Source organism: Zootoca vivipara, chromosome 8, assembly GCF_965207765.1.
Source record: "Zootoca vivipara chromosome 8, rZooViv2.hap1.1, whole genome shotgun sequence".
NCBI classification, from domain to species: Eukaryota; Metazoa; Chordata; class Lepidosauria; order Squamata; family Lacertidae; genus Zootoca; species Zootoca vivipara.
In genome coordinates this window covers 26,745,077-26,766,351 of record NC_142591.1, presented here as the reverse complement: position 1 = coordinate 26,766,351, position 21,275 = coordinate 26,745,077, and the positions used below count along the sequence as shown (strand labels likewise).

Sequence of the window (21,275 nt, the reverse complement as noted above, 5' to 3'; positions counted from 1 at the left end):
ATACAAAAAGCAATTTTTCTAATATTGTGGCCCCTATTCATTGTCTGTGCACCTTCAGTCACAACTGAGTGCTAGTTTGGAAAAGCTTGAGTTCTACAAAGTATTTTTTTCAGAACCAGTTTGTGTCTCATGTTTGATCGGGAGCACAAGTACAGAATATGCAGTTTTAAGGCTGCACTCTAGTCAAGCTCATAAGGAAAGAACCATATAGCATTGAGGCTTCAAAATCTCTCAACTATCCACAGTAGCAGTAAACATGAGGCCTGAAGTAGCATCATATTTTTAAGGAGAAGTTGCATGTGCTTGTTGGATCTGGATCCACATTTCTCTAATTTGCTATAGGGTTGAAATCAATGTGTCTACTCTAAGCATGTCTAAGTCTGGATGTAACACATTGTGTGCAATTATGCAAGAATTTGGATAAAATGCTCAAAAACAATGCCTTAAAATATTAGGCTTAAACATACTGGGGGGGGAGGCTTAAGAAAATTGACTTATCCATGCAAATGGATAATAAACTTCAAACATAACTACTTTTAAAAATCTGTTTAATTATACCGAGAGCTGATTGCTTGGTTATACTACAATACAACAAAAATATGCAAGCTTCAAGTAAAAATAAGTTTATCATACTGAAACAAAATATAGCAAAGTGCAAAACAGAAGAGGAAACACTACTGCTTTCCTCAGATTTAATCAAGAAAAATATATTTAAAATGCTATATTACAGATAAATACAATGAATACTTAACCACCTCTTTGGTCCATATGTTCATAAATTAAGCCAACATAATGTTACCTGTGGTTTTGAAAAAGTTTTCTAAATTGTCATTGCTAAACATGTTAAGAGATCAGTTCATGAAACTTAAGCTGTCTTAAAAATAAAAAACCTGCAGATTATCTGGAATTTTTTTTTTAAAAAAAACTGCTCTCAAACAGTAATTCAGTTCATGGTCAAATACTGGTATTGCATAAACTTTACACTGGATTCTTTTTAGAATGCTTCTTAAGTAGCATGTTAAATCACTTCCTCAGATAAATTTTTGAATATTGGTGTAGATTTCCTTCATTTCCTGTAGCAGCTGAAGGTATTTCAGGTAATTCTATTCATACAACGGGGATTTCACCCTTAAGTAAAGCACACCACTCTAAACTTGCATGAAAGAAGAAACCCACCCTTTTTAACATATGAAAAATGTCCTAGTAACATTACTCCTTACACATTACTTTCAAAACCGAATACAGAATATTGCTATCAGAAACTTTCATTTGTTATTTCATTGTTTTTTAAAATATAAATTGGTTTTAAAATGCAATAAACGACTAACTCTGCAATTGCTTCAAAATACAAATGTTATGCATTCTATTCAAAGGCATAGTGCCATACTTATCCTTGGATAAAGCACATCCTTTTAGTATTCATTACCAAACAGTGACTGAAAGAGATTTTATTTACCATTTTTGATAGAAAAAGAGTCATTTTATACACTGATCTACCGTAAAACACAACTCATTAGCTGAGTTCAACGAGTCATGATCTACGATTGCTTCCTGTTACAAAGCAGTTCTGGGCAGACCCTTTTCTAGATGGCCACTCAGAACCTGCTGTATTGTTGCTGCCCAATGAACATGTTGCAATATTTAACAAAGTGCATATCTAGCCTTGAAGTTATTCCTAACCTAACCTTAATACTGATGGGATTTGTTTCTCATGAAAAGTGTAAGAGTTTGGTCAGAATGAGGCAACCACAAACATAGGAAGCATCTGAGCCTCCAGTACAGAAATACATTTCTTCATATAGCCCTAAAGTCTATCGACTTAGAAATTTACATATATAGTCTTCATAACTACTTCAGTACTGGGGCCTGAGAAGTGTTTGCTTTGCAGCTTTCATTACACCACTACATATAACACTAGACATTAGACAACTTCACATACAACATTCACAACAGTATCACATACAGCATGTTCTAATGCTCAATAAAATATGAAACCAATATAACTCCAAAGGCTTGAAGATACAGTGCTTAATATTTAAGTCAATAAAAATTATAATTAAAAAACAAAAAACCTTTCTGCATTGACTTGAACTGGGGCAGGTAGCACTAGTGATTTCTCCAAGTTTTTTCCTATTATTCATTTTAACACCACTACCACAAGCTATCATCAAATGCAAGCTAATGGCAGAGACAAAACAGCAGTAAGTTGACAATGGACTAGAAAATTCCTTCTAACATATACTCAAGGCACTATAAATTAAAGTAGCATTTTATACTAGTGTAGGTTTAGAATGTGCCTTGGCATTTAAATTAAATTACCTGAAACAAAGAACAAAATATATCAATGTTTCTTTAAATACCTCCTAGTATTAATGCTATTTCCTTTCCCCTATGACTTTGATTTAGAGTCTTGGGTAAGCACAAAGCTTCCACCCGTCAGTATGGCAAACAAAAGTCTGCAATCACACAACTGTGAAGAAGCTCCAGTTATACATAGGTCCTTGCAGGATAGCAGCCTATCACTACAACTATAAGAATGAAGACAGAATAATAATGAATGTCTTAAGTGTTTTCTCTAGACCAAAGTAGGCAAAATAGCCTCTAGTGATAATTTATTAGTATATACAACTACAAATTGTGATTTTGCCACAATATTTAGAAAGGTTGTGGAACAAAGCACTGTGCTGTCAAAGTGTTATTGCTGCAGTTATGATTTCTGTAGGCATTAACTTCTGCTGTCATGACAACCTGTGGTCATACACCCGGAAGGAAGGTAGAGACATGTACAGACTGCCAATTTTGAACAGAAAACTAAGGGCTAATTCACACATTGCACTCTGAGTGAAGGAATACCTTGAATCAAGCCCTACTACCACCTGTATTAGAGCAGCCAAAAGTACTGTAGTAGAAAAGGCAATGTCAGCTAAAGTCATCCTCTCTGACTGCATATGCCTTGTTTTTCCTAAGTTCCCAGCAAAGGGATTCTTGGCTACTGCCACTCTACTTAGAGAAGAGCACCAGCAGCAGAGTGACTGAGGTGCTGTTGAAAAAGGTGCAGTGGTTGAGCAGCGACAACATCTAGCAATTTCTGGTAAATGCAGAATTGGATTCTCCAGCCACTGCCACCTGTGCACTGGTTTCCAGAAGTAGGGAGCCTGCTCCCTTCTTTCAGCTCCTAATACAGGCATGTTTGTGCATGCTGATTACATGTGCATACTCACTGAAAGGACAGTGTGTGAATCAGCCCAAAGATACTATTAATTCACTCCTTCCCAATACTTACATTTAGATAGTGTCATGTAGTTTCTCTTTATTCACTTTATAACATGTTACAATAAAGACATTACAGTCACACCACCGCTGCTGCTCTTGCTAAAACAACACACACAGAACAGGTCTACTGGAAGCTAAGCATATGAAAGTCACATATAATCATCCCCAAATTATCTCAAGGTTGGGAAATAGGAAGATTTTAAATTCTCTCCCTTTGGATACTGATAATCTACTAGAATAAACATTTGTTCAGAATCCTGACTTAATCACATAGAAAAACTGCATTTTTATTTTCCCCATCTATCTTTAACTTACTTTAGATTAGACCATACTGTAAACACATACTTTTCAAGACTTGGGGCCCCTTCTTGGTTTTAAAATAGCATTACTGAATGTTTCAACAATCAAGGTCAAAGCAAATATATTTTTGAAATAATGTAGGATTCCTTTTGTAACCTTTTTTAGTCATCTGACCCATACAGCCTTTGTTCCAATCCGTGACCATGAATTTGGGACATACCATAACTTGATAAAATATCAAAAGCATAATATAATGTTACTGAAAGGCTGCTTTTAGTGAATGTGACATATCCTAATTAAATCCTTGCATAAGGAGCTCCTACATTGGATCAATCACATTCATGTCCTTACCAGACTGTTGTTTCAGTCACTAAATCCCAGCAATGCTAATAAATTCAATACTCAAGCAGCTTTGTCCTCCACAGGAATTGATAAATTTCTGCACTGAGATGGAGTTAGTGCCTTGTTGGTATACCTGAAATTTTTGTTGAACTATGTTTGCTGCACTCAAATACTACACGTTTAAATGGTCACACTATCAATATTTTTTAAAAAACAAAAACAAATCAACTTTGCATTTGGCACATTTATGATCCATTCTTCAGAAATGCCCATGTATTTCCCCCAATACTGTTATGAACAATGATCACATCACCATTTGCCTGATTAGCAGCTTCACAAGGTGCTTTATCTTGCAGCTTCTCCTAAATTGATCACACCTTGCCTGTGACAGAGGCACATTAGGTGCAGTGCAGTAGTGTGTCATTTTTGGACTCTAGAGGGAACTCCTTGGCGGAACCTCTAGGTTTGAAGTCTACATACCAAATATTTCTCCTTGCAATTCAAATCCAGCAGCTACTGGAACAACTTCTGGGAAGCTTCACTGCAGACCATTTCCTTTTATAAACTAAGTTTTCACAGAAGTTTCAAAGTGTAGCAAGAATTCTTGAGAAGGATATAATTAGTGTCAGTACAGTCTGGCCAATTCCAAACACCAGTGCTTGTAAAGGAGCCATGCTTTTTCCAGCTACTCTGAAAATTCCAGCTACCGCTGCACCTAGAGAATCACAAGGAAGGGGAGAAATATGAAGTTACCACAAAAAATAGTAAAAGGTTTGTAGTTTAAGACATTTTAGGACCAAAATTTACTAATGTTACTTTTTAATTACATTTGGCCTGATCCCGCTAATATTAAGGACTTGTCCCATTGAACTGAATGGGAGATGTATGTTTAACTCTCACATTCAAATTAATGGGTCTTGAAAGTGCTTATCTTTAGCTAGACTGTGTCCAATATTTTGTTGTAAGCCTGACCAGGGGGTTATATAAATGTCACAGATAAATAATAATCAAATAAACCAGTAGTTTACATGCCCTATCTAAATGCTAGTACTGTATTTGCAAGACTGACACTGTGAAGCTTTAAGTTAGTCAGTATTGTGTTCAACTTTGTTATTCTCCCTGAACTTTCTTAAGAGAGAACCTACTTCTACAATGAACACTGATGGTGCGGTATCACTAAATTTATTTAAAAATCAAAAAATTCTCCAGTAGCACCTTAGAGACTAAGTTTGTTCTGGGTACTGTATAAGCTTCCGTGTGCATGCACACTTCTTCGGATGCATGCACACGAAAGCTTATACCCAGAACAAACTTAGTTGGTCTCTAAGGTGCTACTGGACAATTTTTTATTTATTTCGACTGCGTCAGACCAACACGGCTACCTACCTGAATAAATTTATATATACCCTGAACAACCAGAAACAGACATTAATCCCCTTGCAGTGGAGGTAAAACACAGCCATCATGGTTAGTAGCCATTGATCATATCCTCCTCCTCAAAATGTATTCTAACTAGAAATGGGAATGCTGGGGGGGGGACCCCCAGTAAATTATATCTTTTTTTCTCCTGTTTTTTCTACCAGATGACACATTGGGTTTGGGGGGGGGGAGGAAGGAAGAATAACATTTGGTGGGATACCAGAGGGGGAAACTACAGAATATTTTTTAATTTTATAGTAAGTGGAAATGACAAGGATGTTTTTCACTCATTACATGCATGAAAATGTTTATGCAAGGCATTAGAGAAGGATAATTTGTGTATACTGTAGTCATATACCACGTTCAAATCCAAGATGTGTTTCTGCATCTAGAGTTCAGTATTTTCAGTGTTGTAAAAGTTACACTTTGTATTTAAATTTGCTGCTATTCTTTAATATTGTGACTAAATGAAAGTTTCTGTCCAAATGACACACAATTGTTTTAGCAAGCAAAAGAGCGTTTCTATTTTCAACTCCCCGCACCCTTCCCAAACAGGAACAAACCTATTATATATTTGCTTAGCACAAGGTGCAGCTGTTTGCAGCCTTCCATCTCTAATATTGGGTATATTTTACATTTTATTTGTAAAAAATGAATGCCTTTATACCTTCTAGTCTAATTCTTTGTGTGCTTACCAGGGAGTAAAGTCCAGTAAACGTAAACATGCTTTGCAACTGCCATAAATATGCCAAGTTTTACAAATTGTAACTAAGTTAAAAATGATGCATTTTATATTGTTTTAAAAGTAAATTAACTTTGTTTGATAATATATTTCAATTTTCTCCAACACCCTCTCCAAATGTATGCCTTTTTCTCAAGGTTTCAACATTTCTGGAAATTTAAGATCTTTAATTCTAACTGTCAAACATTAAGCACTCATTGACATAGCTCTCACATAATGTTAGACCACTGTTTGTTTAACAAACCAGGAGCTAACCACAAATTGACCTGCAGATGACCAAACAAACCATGATTTGATTTGTGAAAGTTTTGTTTTCCAGAGGCTCTTGTCTCAAGCCTTTTGTAACTTAATGGGAGTCTGGGGTGGGTGGCCAATCAAATCATAGGTAGAGAAGGATTTATGTAACACCAAGCCATAGTTAAGACAAACAGAAGATCATAAGTGAACATAAGCCATGCCTTAGAACAGAATTAGTTCAGGGTTCAAAGGATCAAACAAAACATGGTTCTAGTAAATTGCAACTTCATAAACCACAGATTAGCATTATGTGCCAACCAGGACTTAGTTTCCACAGCTATCTGTTAACAAGCTCCAAAGAAAACCTGACAGAGGAGTTAAGTGCTGCAGATTTAAAAAGCTTGTTTTAGAAAATTACCCTGCCCTACCCTGGGAAGAAGAAGCGACACTACTACTGGGAGACTGACTCTGTGGCGGCACCCTGCTTCTCTTCCTCCTAAAGCTGAGAAATATGAAAAATCATGGCTGGCAATTTTATATGGCCTTTCCCTCAGCCACTGAACAATCCCAGCAGCTGTAAGCCTCACAGAACTCCAGTGTAATGAACCAAAAATCATTTGCTACAACAGCTTAAAAAAATCTTCAAAAAGAAGTATTTGAACATTTTAAGACTTACTGGTTATCATTGCTCCAGTTACAGAACCCAGAAATCCAATGCTGACTGCAATGATAGAGATTACTCTCCCTTGTCTATGCCTCTGCAGCATCACAAACATTAAAACTCCTGCAGCACCGTGGACAAAGAGAGAGGAGAAGAGAGCCCAGAGGAAAACCCAGTACCACATTTCTGGAAGAAAGTAATCAAAGAGCAGGTTAACGTTTGAGAAAAAAAATGATTAAATCAAAGAGAAAAAAATCACTGCATATTTTGAGGAATTATAAAGAGATACAAAAGTATGCACAGACATAATACTTATTTAATAACTTTATTCTACTTTCTATTATGCTGTCCGCTGCCCATTTCTCTGCACACCCTATTAACAAACTATTTTGAGCAAATTTAAAATGCTCCAATTTTTTAATCTATGTTATACAGTACAGTACTTATAAACAATTTCTGACAGCTAGCCAAAACAAATTACCTTAGAGGGGGCAATAAGTAAATACTAATCCCTTCTGAAATTTTACTGGTCATTCACCTTTAAACATGTCAGCATCTCTAAAAGTAGCAATCTGCCAAACTAAGAGCTTTTTCCCTCCTGATGATGCCAAGAACATTTAAATTAAGAATACATTGCTTCCAATTGGTATCAAAGTGGAAACAATATTTAAACCCTGAAGAATGAATGCTACATAGCAGCTATTTAGACCAACTTGAAATTGTGAGGAAATTCCAACAATAGTTTTCATCACTGAATGTCCTAAATAACCAACTTTATCTTTCTAGGACATATTGTACACATGCTGGATAAAAATAGATTTTGTTCTTTAGTGTTAAATGCAACTAGCACTGAGAAGAAGTGTCAAAGTTCTGAAACTATGAAAACAGAAACTAGCTAATTGAGGGAGAACTGATTCTGAAGCAGTGCATATTCTCAAAAGGAGACAGAATTAGCTGTATAAAAGGCAGAAATCTTTCACCAAAGGAAACCAATTCATAAAACTATGTATCGCCTCACAGAGAGAGACTTAAGTTAGCCAAAGGCTGCTTTAACAAAACTTACTTCAGATCAAACAGACAGTTCTCAGATTTAAGTATTATATTATACTGCATGTATCAATTTCTATTACATTGTGAATTGCCCTGAGATCTGTAGATGAAGAGTGGTTTACAAATAATAATAATAATAATAATGTATACTATGTCTGGTTTATTTAAAAGTAGTCTAAATATATCCCAATTTCTTCATTCAAAGAACCTTAAATAAAACACACCAAACAAAAACAACATACCGGTACTTGCTGAATGCTTCCTTGGCAATCGGGCAGGGAAACTTTCCAAAAATTTAGTTCTCCACCCCACTCTCTTTTAGTTGTTTAGGATACAATTAACTAACAGATAAAATATAAACTAGCACTAAAAGTTTGCAGTTATTTCCAAGAGAGAACCATGGAGGATTAGCTAGAAGTACTGTACAGTATATCAAAACTGTTAAGTGTTCACCTTTGTGAGCTGGAGCCATAGAAGCTGAAATCCTCAGGGCCCGAAACCCAGTGTGGTATAGTGGTAAGAGTTTTGGACTAGGGCCGGGGAGACCAGGATTCAAATACAGTGGTGCCTCGCTTAACGAATGCCCTGCTTAACGAAATTTCCGCTTAATGAAAGGTTTTTTTCTAGTGGAGGTTGCCTCACTCGTCTAGCGAATCGCGGTTTCCCATAGGAATGCATTGAAATTCAATTAATGCGTTCCTATGGGCAAAAAAAAAAAATTCAAAAAAATTTCACTGCATTCCTATGGGATTCGCTAGACGAATTTTTCGTTATAAGAAAAGACCCGTGGAACGAATTAAATTCGTCTAGCGAGGCACCACTGTATGCAATCAGCCATGAAACTCACTGGGTGACCTTGGGCCAGTCACTGCCTCTCAGCTAACCTACCCCCATGTTGGGGGAATTAATTGATGAGGGGGAGAATCATGTACACTACCTTGAACTTCTTGAGAAAAATGCTGGGATACAAATGAAGTAAGTAGTGGTGGTGAATCATGAGGTTTAATTTAGAAATTAAATGGTACCCAGTGAATCCTTTATAATCCTGACTATGCTGCAGGCTGCTGTGGCTGCAGCATGCACTGCCAATCTTCATATGTCCAGACTAGTTGATTGGGCAAGAAAATAGAAGACAATTTCCAGTAGAGTATTTGCATGTTGACAGCATCAAAGAGTCTTTTGGCATCTTAAAGCTAAAAAAATATAATATAAGATTTTGTGAACTAGCGTCCACATATCAAATGGAATGGAAAATGAGAGTCAGGATGGAAGTATGCACTAGGGCAAAGATCATGTGAAGTTCATATATATGCTAATAGAATCCAAACTGGCTATAGCCACACAAAATAAATATTAGAATTGTAGTGGAAAGCTCAGTCTGTGTACCAAGGCAGAAAAACAGGACAATTCAACAAAATAAATTAATATTGAAATAAGTATGTTGCGTACCATTTATGAACAGACAATATAATGTTATTTTATTTAACAAAATGTACACATTGCTTCCTAGATAGAAGACTTCTAAGTGGTTTAAAGAAAAATTCAAATCCTTCATTAAAAAATGATAAAGGCAAAAAAAAAAAGTTAACATATGTTAAACAATAGTGAAATGCCTGATATAAATGAACAGGGAGTTCCAAAGACTATGCACTGCCTGATGTTGTAGTAAATACCAGTAAAAAGAATGATGCATTTTGGTTGTCTACACACTTTTACCTGAACACCACATCTAATCCACTGTTTACTGATCAGGGCCACTGTATTCTGTGAAATAGTACTAGAATCAGGTATCCAATACTCATGTAGTTTCCTTAGTGTGAACTACTTTCCTTAAGTGAACCTTTTTACTAAGAAAATGCTTCAGATATGATTTATTATCCAGGCAAATAGATATCTGTGCCAGATGGAGTGCTGAATAGCTAGATGCATAAAACTTATACAGCACTTTTACTAAGTGCTCAAAGAGCATCACATAAATTAGATCAGTAATCATCCTAACTGCACTACCAGAAAGACTAGTATGATTACAGATGGGGAGCTCAATCTGAGGATGTAAGAACGGCCCTGCCAGACCATGAATCACAATACTGTGAGTGTCCCAATCAGATGCTTTCAAAAAGCCTACAAAGAGGGAATGAGGGCCACAAGCTCTTCTTCACTGTTTGTGGCAGTTGGGGGCATCCTGCCTCGGAACCCTGACGTTCCACATTTAAATATAATTGCTCATTGTTGATAGACCTATCCTCCAGAAATCTGCCTAATCCCTTTGGCCAGTGGCCATCAACACATCTTGTGGCAGTGAATTTCCTTTAATTATGCACTTCATCCATCAATCTACAACCCTAAGGGGTTCCCATTCTGTACACCTTCCATTCCTTTCCCCACTCCTTAAATCTGTAACAGATTTTGAGGCTGCACTGGGAGCTGTAGGACAGAAGAGGAAGCCCCACCATGCAGGTTAGAGTTTGTTATGCTTGTGTAGCAGCAGTGAATGCAATTCTTAGCCTACAACTGTGCACACTTATCTTGATGTCAGTCCCATTTAACAAAATAGGATTTACTTCTGAGTCAACAGAAAAGTTGACACTGCAAGGCAGTGTTTCTTTACAAGATAAAGAGCAAATGTGCATGCGCTTATAACTTCAAAATTTTAACTGAACACATTAGACAGTTTGGGTACTTGGAGGGCATGAAATAGAAGCAAAAAAATGTAGCTTCTCTAAATGAAGAAGCATAGCAAGAGGAATGTTACCAAACTGACATTAAGCAATTAATGATTAAATCAGCATACATTTTAGTATGAATTAAGCAATAGTTGTGAAGAAAAAGATATTTATTTTTGATGACACATACATGCACCAGAATCTTAAAACAGGCTTTCACTTGCTGTGTAACAAAGCAGGGTGTGCACATCTTCAAAGGCTATGCTTGTCAACTAGACTAAGTGCTTGTATTAAAAATAATGTACATTTTTACGAAGTCTGTTGCTTCACTAATGGGGGGGGGGGAGAGAAAAAATACATTTTAAGTGCCCCAAAAGTTTTTTTAATTGAGGCAACATTTGGTTGATCAGACAGCATAAGCTGTTTGCTACAAGGTCCTGCAGGAAATACCCTGATCAGATGCCACAGATCTGAACAGCAGCAATTTTTCAAAAAGGCCCAGGGACATCCCAGCAAGAAACATAGGAAGACAGGTGCACAATCAAGTCCCTTGGGTTATCTGAGCACCCCATAGATCTAAGTCAGAACCTTTGACCTCCAGCTTGCCTATTAAGCTCCAACCTAATGCCATCCCTTACTCTCCATTTCTGATGCCACGCACGTTTTCACCTGCCTTTTTGAACCAGAAGCTACTTTACATCCACACGTTCCCGGGTACCATTTTCCCTGCCCTGCTGGAGTGTGCCCCTCCCCCCAGGCTTCCCACCTTAGACTCTGGCGACACCTGGGATGGGAGTGCCTGGAACCTCTCTTTTCCCTCCGTCACAGAACCCAGGCCGCTTTTCAAACCTCGCCCGCCCCAGCCTCCGAACGCCTCCCCCGCCCGCCCTGCGCCCGGGCCGTTACCGGTGAGGTGCCGGAGCGAGGTGCCGTGCGCCCACAGACTCAGCACCTGCTGGACCGACAAGTTGATCATGCTGCTGTCCCCCGCCTCCGCCTTCATCCCCGCCGCGCTGGTGGAGGAGGCGGCGGCCTGGCCGGCTCCGTCGTCGATGTGCCGCCTCCCGGCGAGTCGAGGCTGGCTTCGCCACCAGTTTCGGAGGTGAGACCAAGCTCCCGAGGGGACGCTGCGGGCCGAAGGGGCGCGGATGGGGTGGGCTCCCCGCGGCGGGGGAGACATCGAGGACGGCAGAGGGACGAGCCAGGAGGCGGCGGCGGCGGCCCTCGCTCTCCGCTTCTCCAGCGGCGGGACGCGCGCCGATGCCTCCCTCAGGGCTGGCAGGTGCGGAGAGCCCCGCGGTTTGGGGCCGAGGGGAGGAAAGGAGACGGAGGCAGTTGCCGGGTGGTGGTGGTGGCGGCGGCGGCAGCAGCAACGGCCATCACCGCCCCCTTCCGAAGCCGCCTTCTCATGGCCTCCTCAGCTGCGAGGGGAGCGCGAGAGGGGGAGGAGGGGGAGGCACCCGAGCGAGGCGCCAACGGGCAGCAACCGCCTCTTTCCCTCCCCACCGGCCGGACAACCGACCAACGGCTACTCCGCGCGTGCTTGGGCACGAGGCCCCACCTCCAGCCAGCCTCCCCCGCCCGACGGGATCCGCGCGCGCGCGCCACCCTCAGCGAAACAGCAGCAGCCATTGGAGCGCGCGCGCGCGCACGAAAGAGACGGCTCCTCCTCTCCCCAACCAGGCGAGTAGGACGCACGCGTACCAGCCAATGAGGAAAAGAGGGCGAGCTGACGTTAATCGGGCGGGCCGTGGCAGGGCTATTCGTTATATAGTCAGTTGGAGGCGGGGTTTCGGAGGGGTACAGAGACGCAACCGGTCTCAGGTTTCCTCTCGGGCGCTGTTATCTCTAAGCCGCGGTGTCACCTGTTATCACCGCTCGAAGCACCCGCCGTTTCCAGTTTTAACATTTCGCCTGCCTGCCGTTTGATTTACCTGCCGCGAATCTCGTTAGTCGGTCAGAGCTCGTGGGACGGACGGTAGTCTCGCGCGTTGTATTAACGCTAATGGTGCATTTCTTGCCCCTCCTCCCCCCTTCCAGTAACTGTCAGGATCTCCTTCTGCTTCCTCACAATCAGTAAATCAAGTTCTCGAATCCATCATCATGAAGCGGAACCATTTCGCAGACCGCGATCCTCTTAACACAGCACTTCATCTCCCAAAGGTTGACCAGCCAGGCAGATGCTGTGAAAACGCGCCTTGTGCAATAAGGATGCTGCCTTGTTTGTCCCCAAGTATCCAACGCGGGTGGCGCTGTGGTCTAAAAACCACTGAGCCTAGGGCTTGCCGATCAGAAGGTCGGCGGTGGCGGTGCAGTTCGAGAGCACCTCAAAGTGCAAGTAGATAAATAGGTACCGCTCAGGCGGGAAGGTAAACGGTGTTTCCGTGCACTGCTCTGGTTCACTAGAAGCGGCTTAGTCATGCTGGCCATATGACCCGGAAGCTGTACGCCGGCTCCCTCGGCCAGTACAGCGAGATGAGCGCCGCAACCCCAGAGTCGGACACGACTTGACCTACCTGATGGTCAGGGGTCCCTTTACCTTTATCCTGCTATCAGGTACACAGCCTGTAATCATGAAGGCTCCATGCGGTTTATCATATCAGATATGGCATATTGATTAAAATAATTTCTATATGCCTCCTAATAATAATAATATAATAGTAATAATAGTAATAATTATTATTTATTATTTATACCCGCCCATCTGGCTGGGTTACCCCAGTCACTCTGGGCGGCTTCCAACAGAAAAATAAAATAATCTATTAAACATTACCGAGGCCATTTAGGGCTTTAAAGGTCAGCACCAACACTTTGAATTGTGCTCGGAAACGTACTGGGAGCCAATGCAGATCTTTCAAGACCGGTGTTAGGTGATCTCGGCGGCCGCTCCCAGTCACCAGTCTAGCTGCTGCATTCTGGATTAGTTGTAGTTTCCAAGTCACCTTCAAAGGTAGCCCCACGTAGAGCGCATTGCAGTAGTCCAAGCGGGAGATAACTAGAGCATGCACCACTCTGGCGAGACAGTCTACAGGCAGGTAGGGTCTCAGCCTGCGTATCAGATGGAGCTGATAGACAACTGCCGTGGACACAGAATTGCCCTGCGCCTCCATGGACAGCTGTGAGTCTAAAATAACTCCCAGGCTGTGCACCTGGTCCTTCAGGGGCACAGTTACCTAAAGTTACTGTGGCTGTGTACAACAAATTAGAACAATCTTTAATAAACATAGTACAAGCGGCCCGAAGGAGCGTCAAGAGGCTCTTCCATCGCTTTGATTTTTATGTGAACAAAACTCTAACAACAGAAAGTAGCCTAAGGGAAAAGTTTGAAGATACCATGGTTGCTTGTGTAGGGCCTACTTGGCCTTTTTAGCTAACCCAGAGATTAAGGGAAGTGTGACCCGTTAAACTGTTGAGTTTTGAACATTTTATATTAACCAATTATGAGACCACTAAAAGCACAGTGTTTAGTATTTATGAAATTCTTATGGAAGCGTATTTTAGACTTGTTTGATGCCTTATAGCTTCTGTGGGAACAAACGTTGGAAAATTGAGTTCATCTTTCCACTCACTTTTAGTACAGTATAGAGAAATCTTGCTGAAATTACCACACAGGTGGTACTTAAGGCCACTCACATTGTCTTATATAACCCATGGGTTCTTCCTGCTGTGCTAGGGGAGGCTGCCAAGTAGCAGGCACCTACCAGCACAAGTGGGGTTGCAATAGTTAGGTGTTGAATAATCAAGGAAATTGAGGCAATAGTCAAACAGCACATCTTTCAATCCTCACATCAAGCCCCAATGAATTTTATTTATTTATTTATGGATGTTAAGGATCAGAGTATAAGGAAATGTTCATATGTTGATAGTGGCAAGGCCTACTATTGCAAGGTTTGGGAAATATTTACTAGGAATAGCATTCTACTAGAATAGCACTTGCTAGAATACAGTGGTACCTCAGGTTGCGGACCCAATCCGTTTCAGGGTGCTGTCCGCACCCCGAAAAGTCCACAACCCGAGCGGCGCTTTTGCACATGGGCAAAAGCACAATAGAGTGCTTCTGCGCATGCGCGCATGACGAAACCTGGAAGTAAACACTTCCGGGTCCGCCGCGTTTGTAACCTGGAAAAACGCAACCCACAGTGGAGGCAACATGAGGTATGACTGTACTGTTATTGTATGGTGTGGGATACAGCTTTATTTTAAAAAGGGATGTATAAACTAAGGGTTATGAGAGGTCAAAACAAGTTAGATAAGTTTATTGCAGTTTGATTTAATTTTGTAGACTACATCAATAGAAAAGAATATAGGCAAGCCTTGCCATCAGCAGACAAATGAATCTGTATTTCATCCAATATGGTAACACAGGTTCTGATTAGCCCTATCCTTGTGAGAAAGCATTTTATTGATTGGAGTATGTTTTGTTGTGTACAACTTTAACATTGCTGATTCTAAATATTTTTGGAATTCCTCAAGGTTTTTCCTGGTTAATTTTACTTTATTTTATTTTTCTGATATATCTAATTTTGCTTTAAAATGAACTATTGTTTATTTTATTTTGCTTAGTTTATGTTTAAGACAAAAAAAATCTTGTGCTATATGTTAAAGCCTAATTTCTTTATTAAAATAATTAAGGTAATCAATTAAAATGCTTTAAAGACCATTGGAGTATAAACATTTATATTTGCCATATTTAAGGAACAATCAAAACTGTTACATCATATGAAAGGCCCAGTAAGGCCTTAGTGAATAGATAAGGTTTTATTGGCCTACAAAATAGTCTGTTGATAGATATAGGTAAAGGTAAAGGGGCCCCTGACCATCAGGTCCAGTCGTGTCCGACTCTGGGGTTGCGGCGCTCATCTCGCTCTATAGGCCGAGGGAGCCAGCATTTGTCCACAGACAGCTTCTGGGTCATGTGGCCAGCATGACAAAGCTGCTTCTGGCGAACCAGAGCAGTGCACGGAAATGCCGTTTACCTTCCCGCCGGAGCGGGTTTAACCCACAGCGCACTTAAAAAACCCCTTATTAGCTACTGGCTATCTCCATAAGCTGAAGCAAATTAATTCTTAAGCAATATGTGCTTTTGCTTGCCTGGGAGTTAAGCTGGGATAAAAGGTGCAAAATCATGATGAGACCACTTCTCAATACACCTTTTCACTGATTTTCAAAGCAAATGGACATTATTGACAGAATTTTACAGGCTTACCCAGAATGTTATCTTGCCTGATTGCCAAAGCTAGAGATGCAAGGACAGAAAAATAAATCTAGCTAATATATATTTGCACTTAGTGCAGATTTGTGATCTGCAATAGCACAGGGCTGGTGGTGGCATTTGTAGTACGCCATGCCCATGTGCATTGTGAATGTTTGTGTATAAACATTGTGCAATATCACAGATGAGACCAGTAGTTTGACCCTTTTTTTTTTTACATTGCAGTTGACAAGCTTGCACATGTGGGTGGGTGTGTTGGTTTGCCAGGTGCTATGCATATTAGCGGGGCATAGTGGGGGGAACTGCTCCCCTAAATCAAGTAAATAAATACAATTACTTAACTAATTGGCCAATTGCAACACAGGTAACTTGGTTCTGCCCCCCACAACATAAAGCCCCCCCCCAAAAAAATCCTGGCTACGCCCATGCAGATTAGCCAGACCAGAACAAAATCCAAGTCTTTCTCCTTGGGTTGAATGACTTATTGCTGTATCTCAGGTCATCTAGCACAGTGTTTCCCAACCAGTGTGCCTCCAGATGTTTTGGGACTACAACTCCCATCATTCCTGACCACTGGTCTTGCTAGCTAGGGATGATGGGAGTTGTAGTCCCAAAACATCTGGAGGCACACTGGTTGGGAAACTCTGATCTAGCAGATAGTTCAAATGACTTCAGCAGCTTAAAGTCTTGACAGGCTCTGGAAAAAGCACAAGCAGGGATGGGAAACCTGTGGATGTCCAGATTTTGTTGGACTTCAGCTCCCATCAGCTCCTGCAGCATGGTCAATGGTCAGAGATAATAGGAGTTGTAGACCAATAACATCAGGAGGTATAATGGGAGTTATATAACAATATCTGGAGAGCCACAGGTTCTGCACCACTGTTCTACAACTGGAATGAGAAAAGAGGCAGTCACTTAAGTGTGCAGCAGGGATAATTCTTACATGGCCAGCTGCTATAGCATGTTAAAGACTATTAGACAGTGCTTGATTAATGGCTTTTGTTTTCAACAGAGGGTCAAAAGCACTGTGATTAGGTGTCTCCTACTTTGAGCACTATGACCCCATAACCCAATACTAAATTCTACTCCCACTGGCAAAAGGGTGACATAGTCAAATATCCAAATCTGTTTATGTATAGTTACTGTTATACAGGGCTGGCTCTTCATAGCCCCCCGGTGGCGCAGTGCACCATGGCGCGGGGCTGGTAAGCTGGGCACCGGCCTGGCAAGGAGGGCGCCGCGCGGCGAAGCCGTGCGAAAACCAATTGCGCCCTGCGAGGGCGGGGCGGGCGGCGGAGCGATCTCCGCCCCTCAGCACCAGGGCGCGCGATCTGCTCAAGACGGCCCTGCTGTTATATCACCTGTGTCCTTTACAGTGCAATCTTTCATTGCTTTCATTGTAGCTGCCTATACACAGGCATATCATGGAAATATGCCACTGCCAAAGACTTGATACATAGATTTTTTAAAACCTTTTACAGAGATACGCTGAGATATGAGTTGGGCTCCGAAAATAAAATTTCACTTGACCATGGGGGTTGGAATTCTGTCTAGTTTTAAAAGTGAGTAGAAGTGCCACCAATAAGGCAATGGGAAGACAAATTCTGGTAAGTAATAAGAGGTTTAAAATTGAACTATATGCTAAGAAGAAGTATCCTGCAGACTCAGTTAGATTAAGCCATGGTTGGTGCAAAAAGATCTCAGATTGCACTAGAAGTACAGGGACAGAGAAGTATTGCTCTCTACAGTGTAACCTGGAACTTGAAACAGGAATGTCTTACATTGAGAGGGTCATGAAGGTGCTCTTTATTAGTCAAGAACCATAATGATCTAGTTTGGAGGGAACAGTACATGAACATACCTCCATCGGGCAGCCAGTGTGACACCTTCCAGGTGTTGCTGGGCTCCAGCATACGTCAGCCTCAGTCAGCATTGTCAATGGTCACATATAATTGTAGACTTGTAGACCAATAACATCAGGAGGGCACCAGGTTGGCTACCCCTATTTCATGTATTTTTACTCAGTAGTGAAAAGAAAACATCTGATCTGAAGCAAATGAATAAAGCGTTTGTCAAGGGCAGAGTTAGGCCGCTAATGATCTCCACTGAGACGCAAACTATAAACAAAGTGCTCCCAAACAAAATCAGGAAGAGGGTAAATTGCGCTAATTATTAGAACTGGGAATAGATTGTTAAAATGTTTTGCCTATAAGAAAAATACTCTGCACCAGCCTCTTGATCACTTTAAAGATATGTTATGTAGTCACTTAAAATAAAATAAAAACACCTCTCCTGAAACAGCACATATTACAACAGCACATGTTGTAAATTTTGTATGCTGTTATCAGCAGAGAACAACATCCATCAGATACCCAGGCAACCATATTCCACACAACAACTTTAATGGGAACAAATGTACAACTCAACCTCTCATTCATTGCCAAGTTGTTGGTCACACAGTAAATCGTATACTGTATGGGATACATAACTGTTTTGCTGGCTACAATTATGTTACAATCTTTCTGGCATCAGGTTACAAAATGTTTATTTACCCAGTATGTGACCTCTGTTCGACTTCAGTCGTTTTGGTTTTTTCCTGCCTCTCCATCTTATTTTTGTTTGAAGGACATTATGTTGTTTTCTTATATTTTTTATGACTGGACACTGCACTGGAATCCATTAGATGAGAGGTAGTCTAGAATTATTTTAAGCAAATTAAATTAAATTGCTTAATCCATTTGAAACCTGTAACAACAAAAATTAAGATGAGCAATGTCTATTGTTGAGCAAGGTTTCTAGGCAACAGTGACATATCCTTCATTGTGACACTCCTGGATGATTTACCAGAGGCCTTTGATAGGAGTAGGCCTTTGATAGGGGAGAGAGAGAGAGAGAGAGAGAGAGAGAGAGAGAGAGAGAGAGAGAGAGAGAGAGAGAGAAAGAGAAAGAGAAAGAGAAGGAGAAAGTGTGTTACAGAGCAAGTTGGGGAGTTAACTCATTAAGGAGTTATTGCATGATTAAGAGTATTGCAGTGTTAAAGAGGGAAAGTGATACAGAAAAATATCTTTTGAAATTTAAGTAGGATTTCTTAGTGGTTTCTGTATTCTGGTTCTATAACTATCCATGAAGACTCAGAATCAGATGAGACCATCCTTTTCCTGTCATGACCAGATTATTTTTAAAATATTTCCCTTGTGACCAGTTTAAATGCTTCAGGTAAATTGGCTTGCCTTTTCTTTAGTGGACATACTCGGAACAAGGGCATGTCCATGTTTTGGAGGGGCTTTTGACAAGATGTCCTCAGTGTGTTTAACTCCTTGCTGCATTCTCCACAAGCTGCTAATGACAGCTAATTCATCAAAAAGCTTGAAGCATCAGGTGCATGAAGACACTGCAACCTCAGTTTCCCACCTTCTCCCTGCTCTGTCCTAGGTTGCCAAAGCTTTGGGACCTCATAAAAAGCAGCATGCCAAGGACGAGTCCTCCAAATCCTTAGGAGGATTTGTTTCTTCCAAATAAAGAGCGCTGCAAAGATGGAGAAGAAAATCAATTTCTGGTATTAGTGCTAAAAGTCCATCTCTTGGCCTGGATGTTTGAGCCCAAACTCTGTGTCGTTTTTGAGTGACCCAAGGCAGTAGGAATGGAAAGGAGTGGTTCAGATTCCTCAGGTAAGGAAGTTAATTATGCTGATGTGGAATTGTTGTAAGGGCAACAAGAATCTGTCTAATTGGGCAAGAAGGAGGCATCTCTCTGATTCAAGAAGACTTCAGAATACTTTCACTTGACTTGCAATGGAAAGAGGCAGAGAATACTTTCCTTGCTGCCTTTGAGGTGAAAGCATGGCACTTAGTTAATGTGGTGCAGGGGTCTCTAATATGAACAATTAGTACATTAAGCACTAAACAAAGTGAGGTTACAATCCTATAAGCACATCACTGCTTGTGTACCCAGTGACATGTTTCTTCAGGAGTAAGTGAGACTTCTGAGTGTATATGCACAGGATGGGTCTTCAGTTGCACGGTTTTAAGAGCAGTGATAAGCTGTGCCATTAGATGGCAGTGTTTTACATTCTATAGTAGTATCTATGCTGAGCTTTTTTCTTTTAGAGACACATAGCTTTCTTGACTTAAAATAGCATCCTTCTGGTATTCATTATATGGAAAATCTCAGCTTTAAAGACTTTTCCCATCTTTACAGAAAGTACAGGCAAAGATTTGTTCCAAGGGTTTGGGTCTATTCCCCCCCCCTTCATGATTGTGTTAGTCACTTTAAAATTAATATAGTCAACCTAACCTCAGTTCCATGCAAGTACATTATGAAACCTGTTGGCTTTAGCAAGAATGGGGGTCATGGGACTGAGCTAATAAGAAAGTAAGGAGGAAACCCTTGCTTCATTCTAATCTGCTTTGATAGAGGATAAAGGAATGGAGAAAGAGATGGGAACAAAGCATACTCAAATATTTTGGCAGTAAATCCCATTGCAATTCCCTGCTGCCATGGAGTTCCTGTTCTCTATAACTTGAATGGTGAAGTGAGTGCTCCTTCAAAGGGAGCAAATGACCAAAACATCCAAATGTATGTGTAAGTTGTGGGAAGATGCTTCCTTCCTTCATGCTGTGGGGATTCCATCTTGCATATGTTGAACCCCCTCCCCTGCCAGTAGATTGTTTTACATGGACAGAATTAAACACCATATGAACATCACTGGTGCATTATTAGAGCGTTGTTGCTGTGCTATAGAGAAAGTCAGAATTAAGGAAAGGTCCAGCCACAGTTATGTCCTTTTAAGGCCCATCTGGATAGCTCAGTTGGTTAAGAGTGTGGTGCTGATAACACCAAGGTTGCAGGTTTGATCCCTGTATGGGACACCTGCATATTCCTGCATTGCTGGAGATTGAACTGCATGATCCTCAGGGTCCCTTCCAACTCTACAATTCTCCGATTCTATGATCAATGGAAAGGTAAGAATGTGCTTAAGAGTGCAGTCTGAAACACACTTATTAAGGAATAATCTCTGTTGGACACAAACTATCTATATCCAGGTTCAGGTAAAAAAATGGGTCAGGTAAAGCACATCAGTTAAACTTATAAATACAACAGCTATTTGGGACAATTTCTGTAAATTTACAGTGGCCATATCCAGTCAGTTTATGGGGCCCAACGCCAGAGTCATAATCAGCACTTTGAATTGTGCCTGGAAACAGACTGGTAGTCAATGAAGCTGTTGTAACATGGGAGTTGCATGCTTCCTATAATAAGCCCTGGGCAATAGTCTGGCTGTAGCATTCTGAAGTGACTGGATTTTCTGAGCACCCTTCAAAGGCAGCCTCATTTAAAGGACCTTACAAGTGCTTTAGAATCCAAACAGGTTATACC

At 40.9% G+C, this 21,275-nt stretch overlaps 1 protein-coding gene and 1 long non-coding RNA gene across 3 annotated transcripts in view; one reads left to right on the top strand and one right to left on the bottom strand.

Annotated features, from left to right (window-relative positions):
* Window positions 1-531: 531 nt before the first annotated feature.
* On the bottom strand, window positions 532-12,246 carry TMEM170B (transmembrane protein 170B). Its single transcript, XM_035125517.3, has 3 exons — window positions 11,594-12,246; window positions 6,990-7,160; window positions 532-4,630 (listed from the first exon to the last, which is right to left on the bottom strand). The coding sequence occupies exons 1-3, from the start codon at window positions 11,865-11,867 to the stop codon at window positions 4,500-4,502; spliced, it is 576 nt and encodes a 191-aa protein (XP_034981408.3). The 5' UTR covers window positions 11,868-12,246; the 3' UTR covers window positions 532-4,499.
* LOC148684776 (uncharacterized) overlaps window positions 11,668-21,275 on the top strand; it is a 26,394-nt gene continuing 16,786 nt past the window's right edge. Inside the window, exons 1-3 of one of the 2 annotated variants that reach the window (XR_015951376.1) lie at window positions 11,668-11,789; window positions 17,381-17,506; window positions 19,332-19,567. This is a non-coding gene — a long non-coding RNA (uncharacterized LOC148684776). Of the gene's footprint in view, window positions 11,790-17,377; window positions 17,507-19,331; window positions 19,568-21,275 lie in introns of those variants that run through there. The other variant, XR_015951377.1, reaches the window with a different exon arrangement.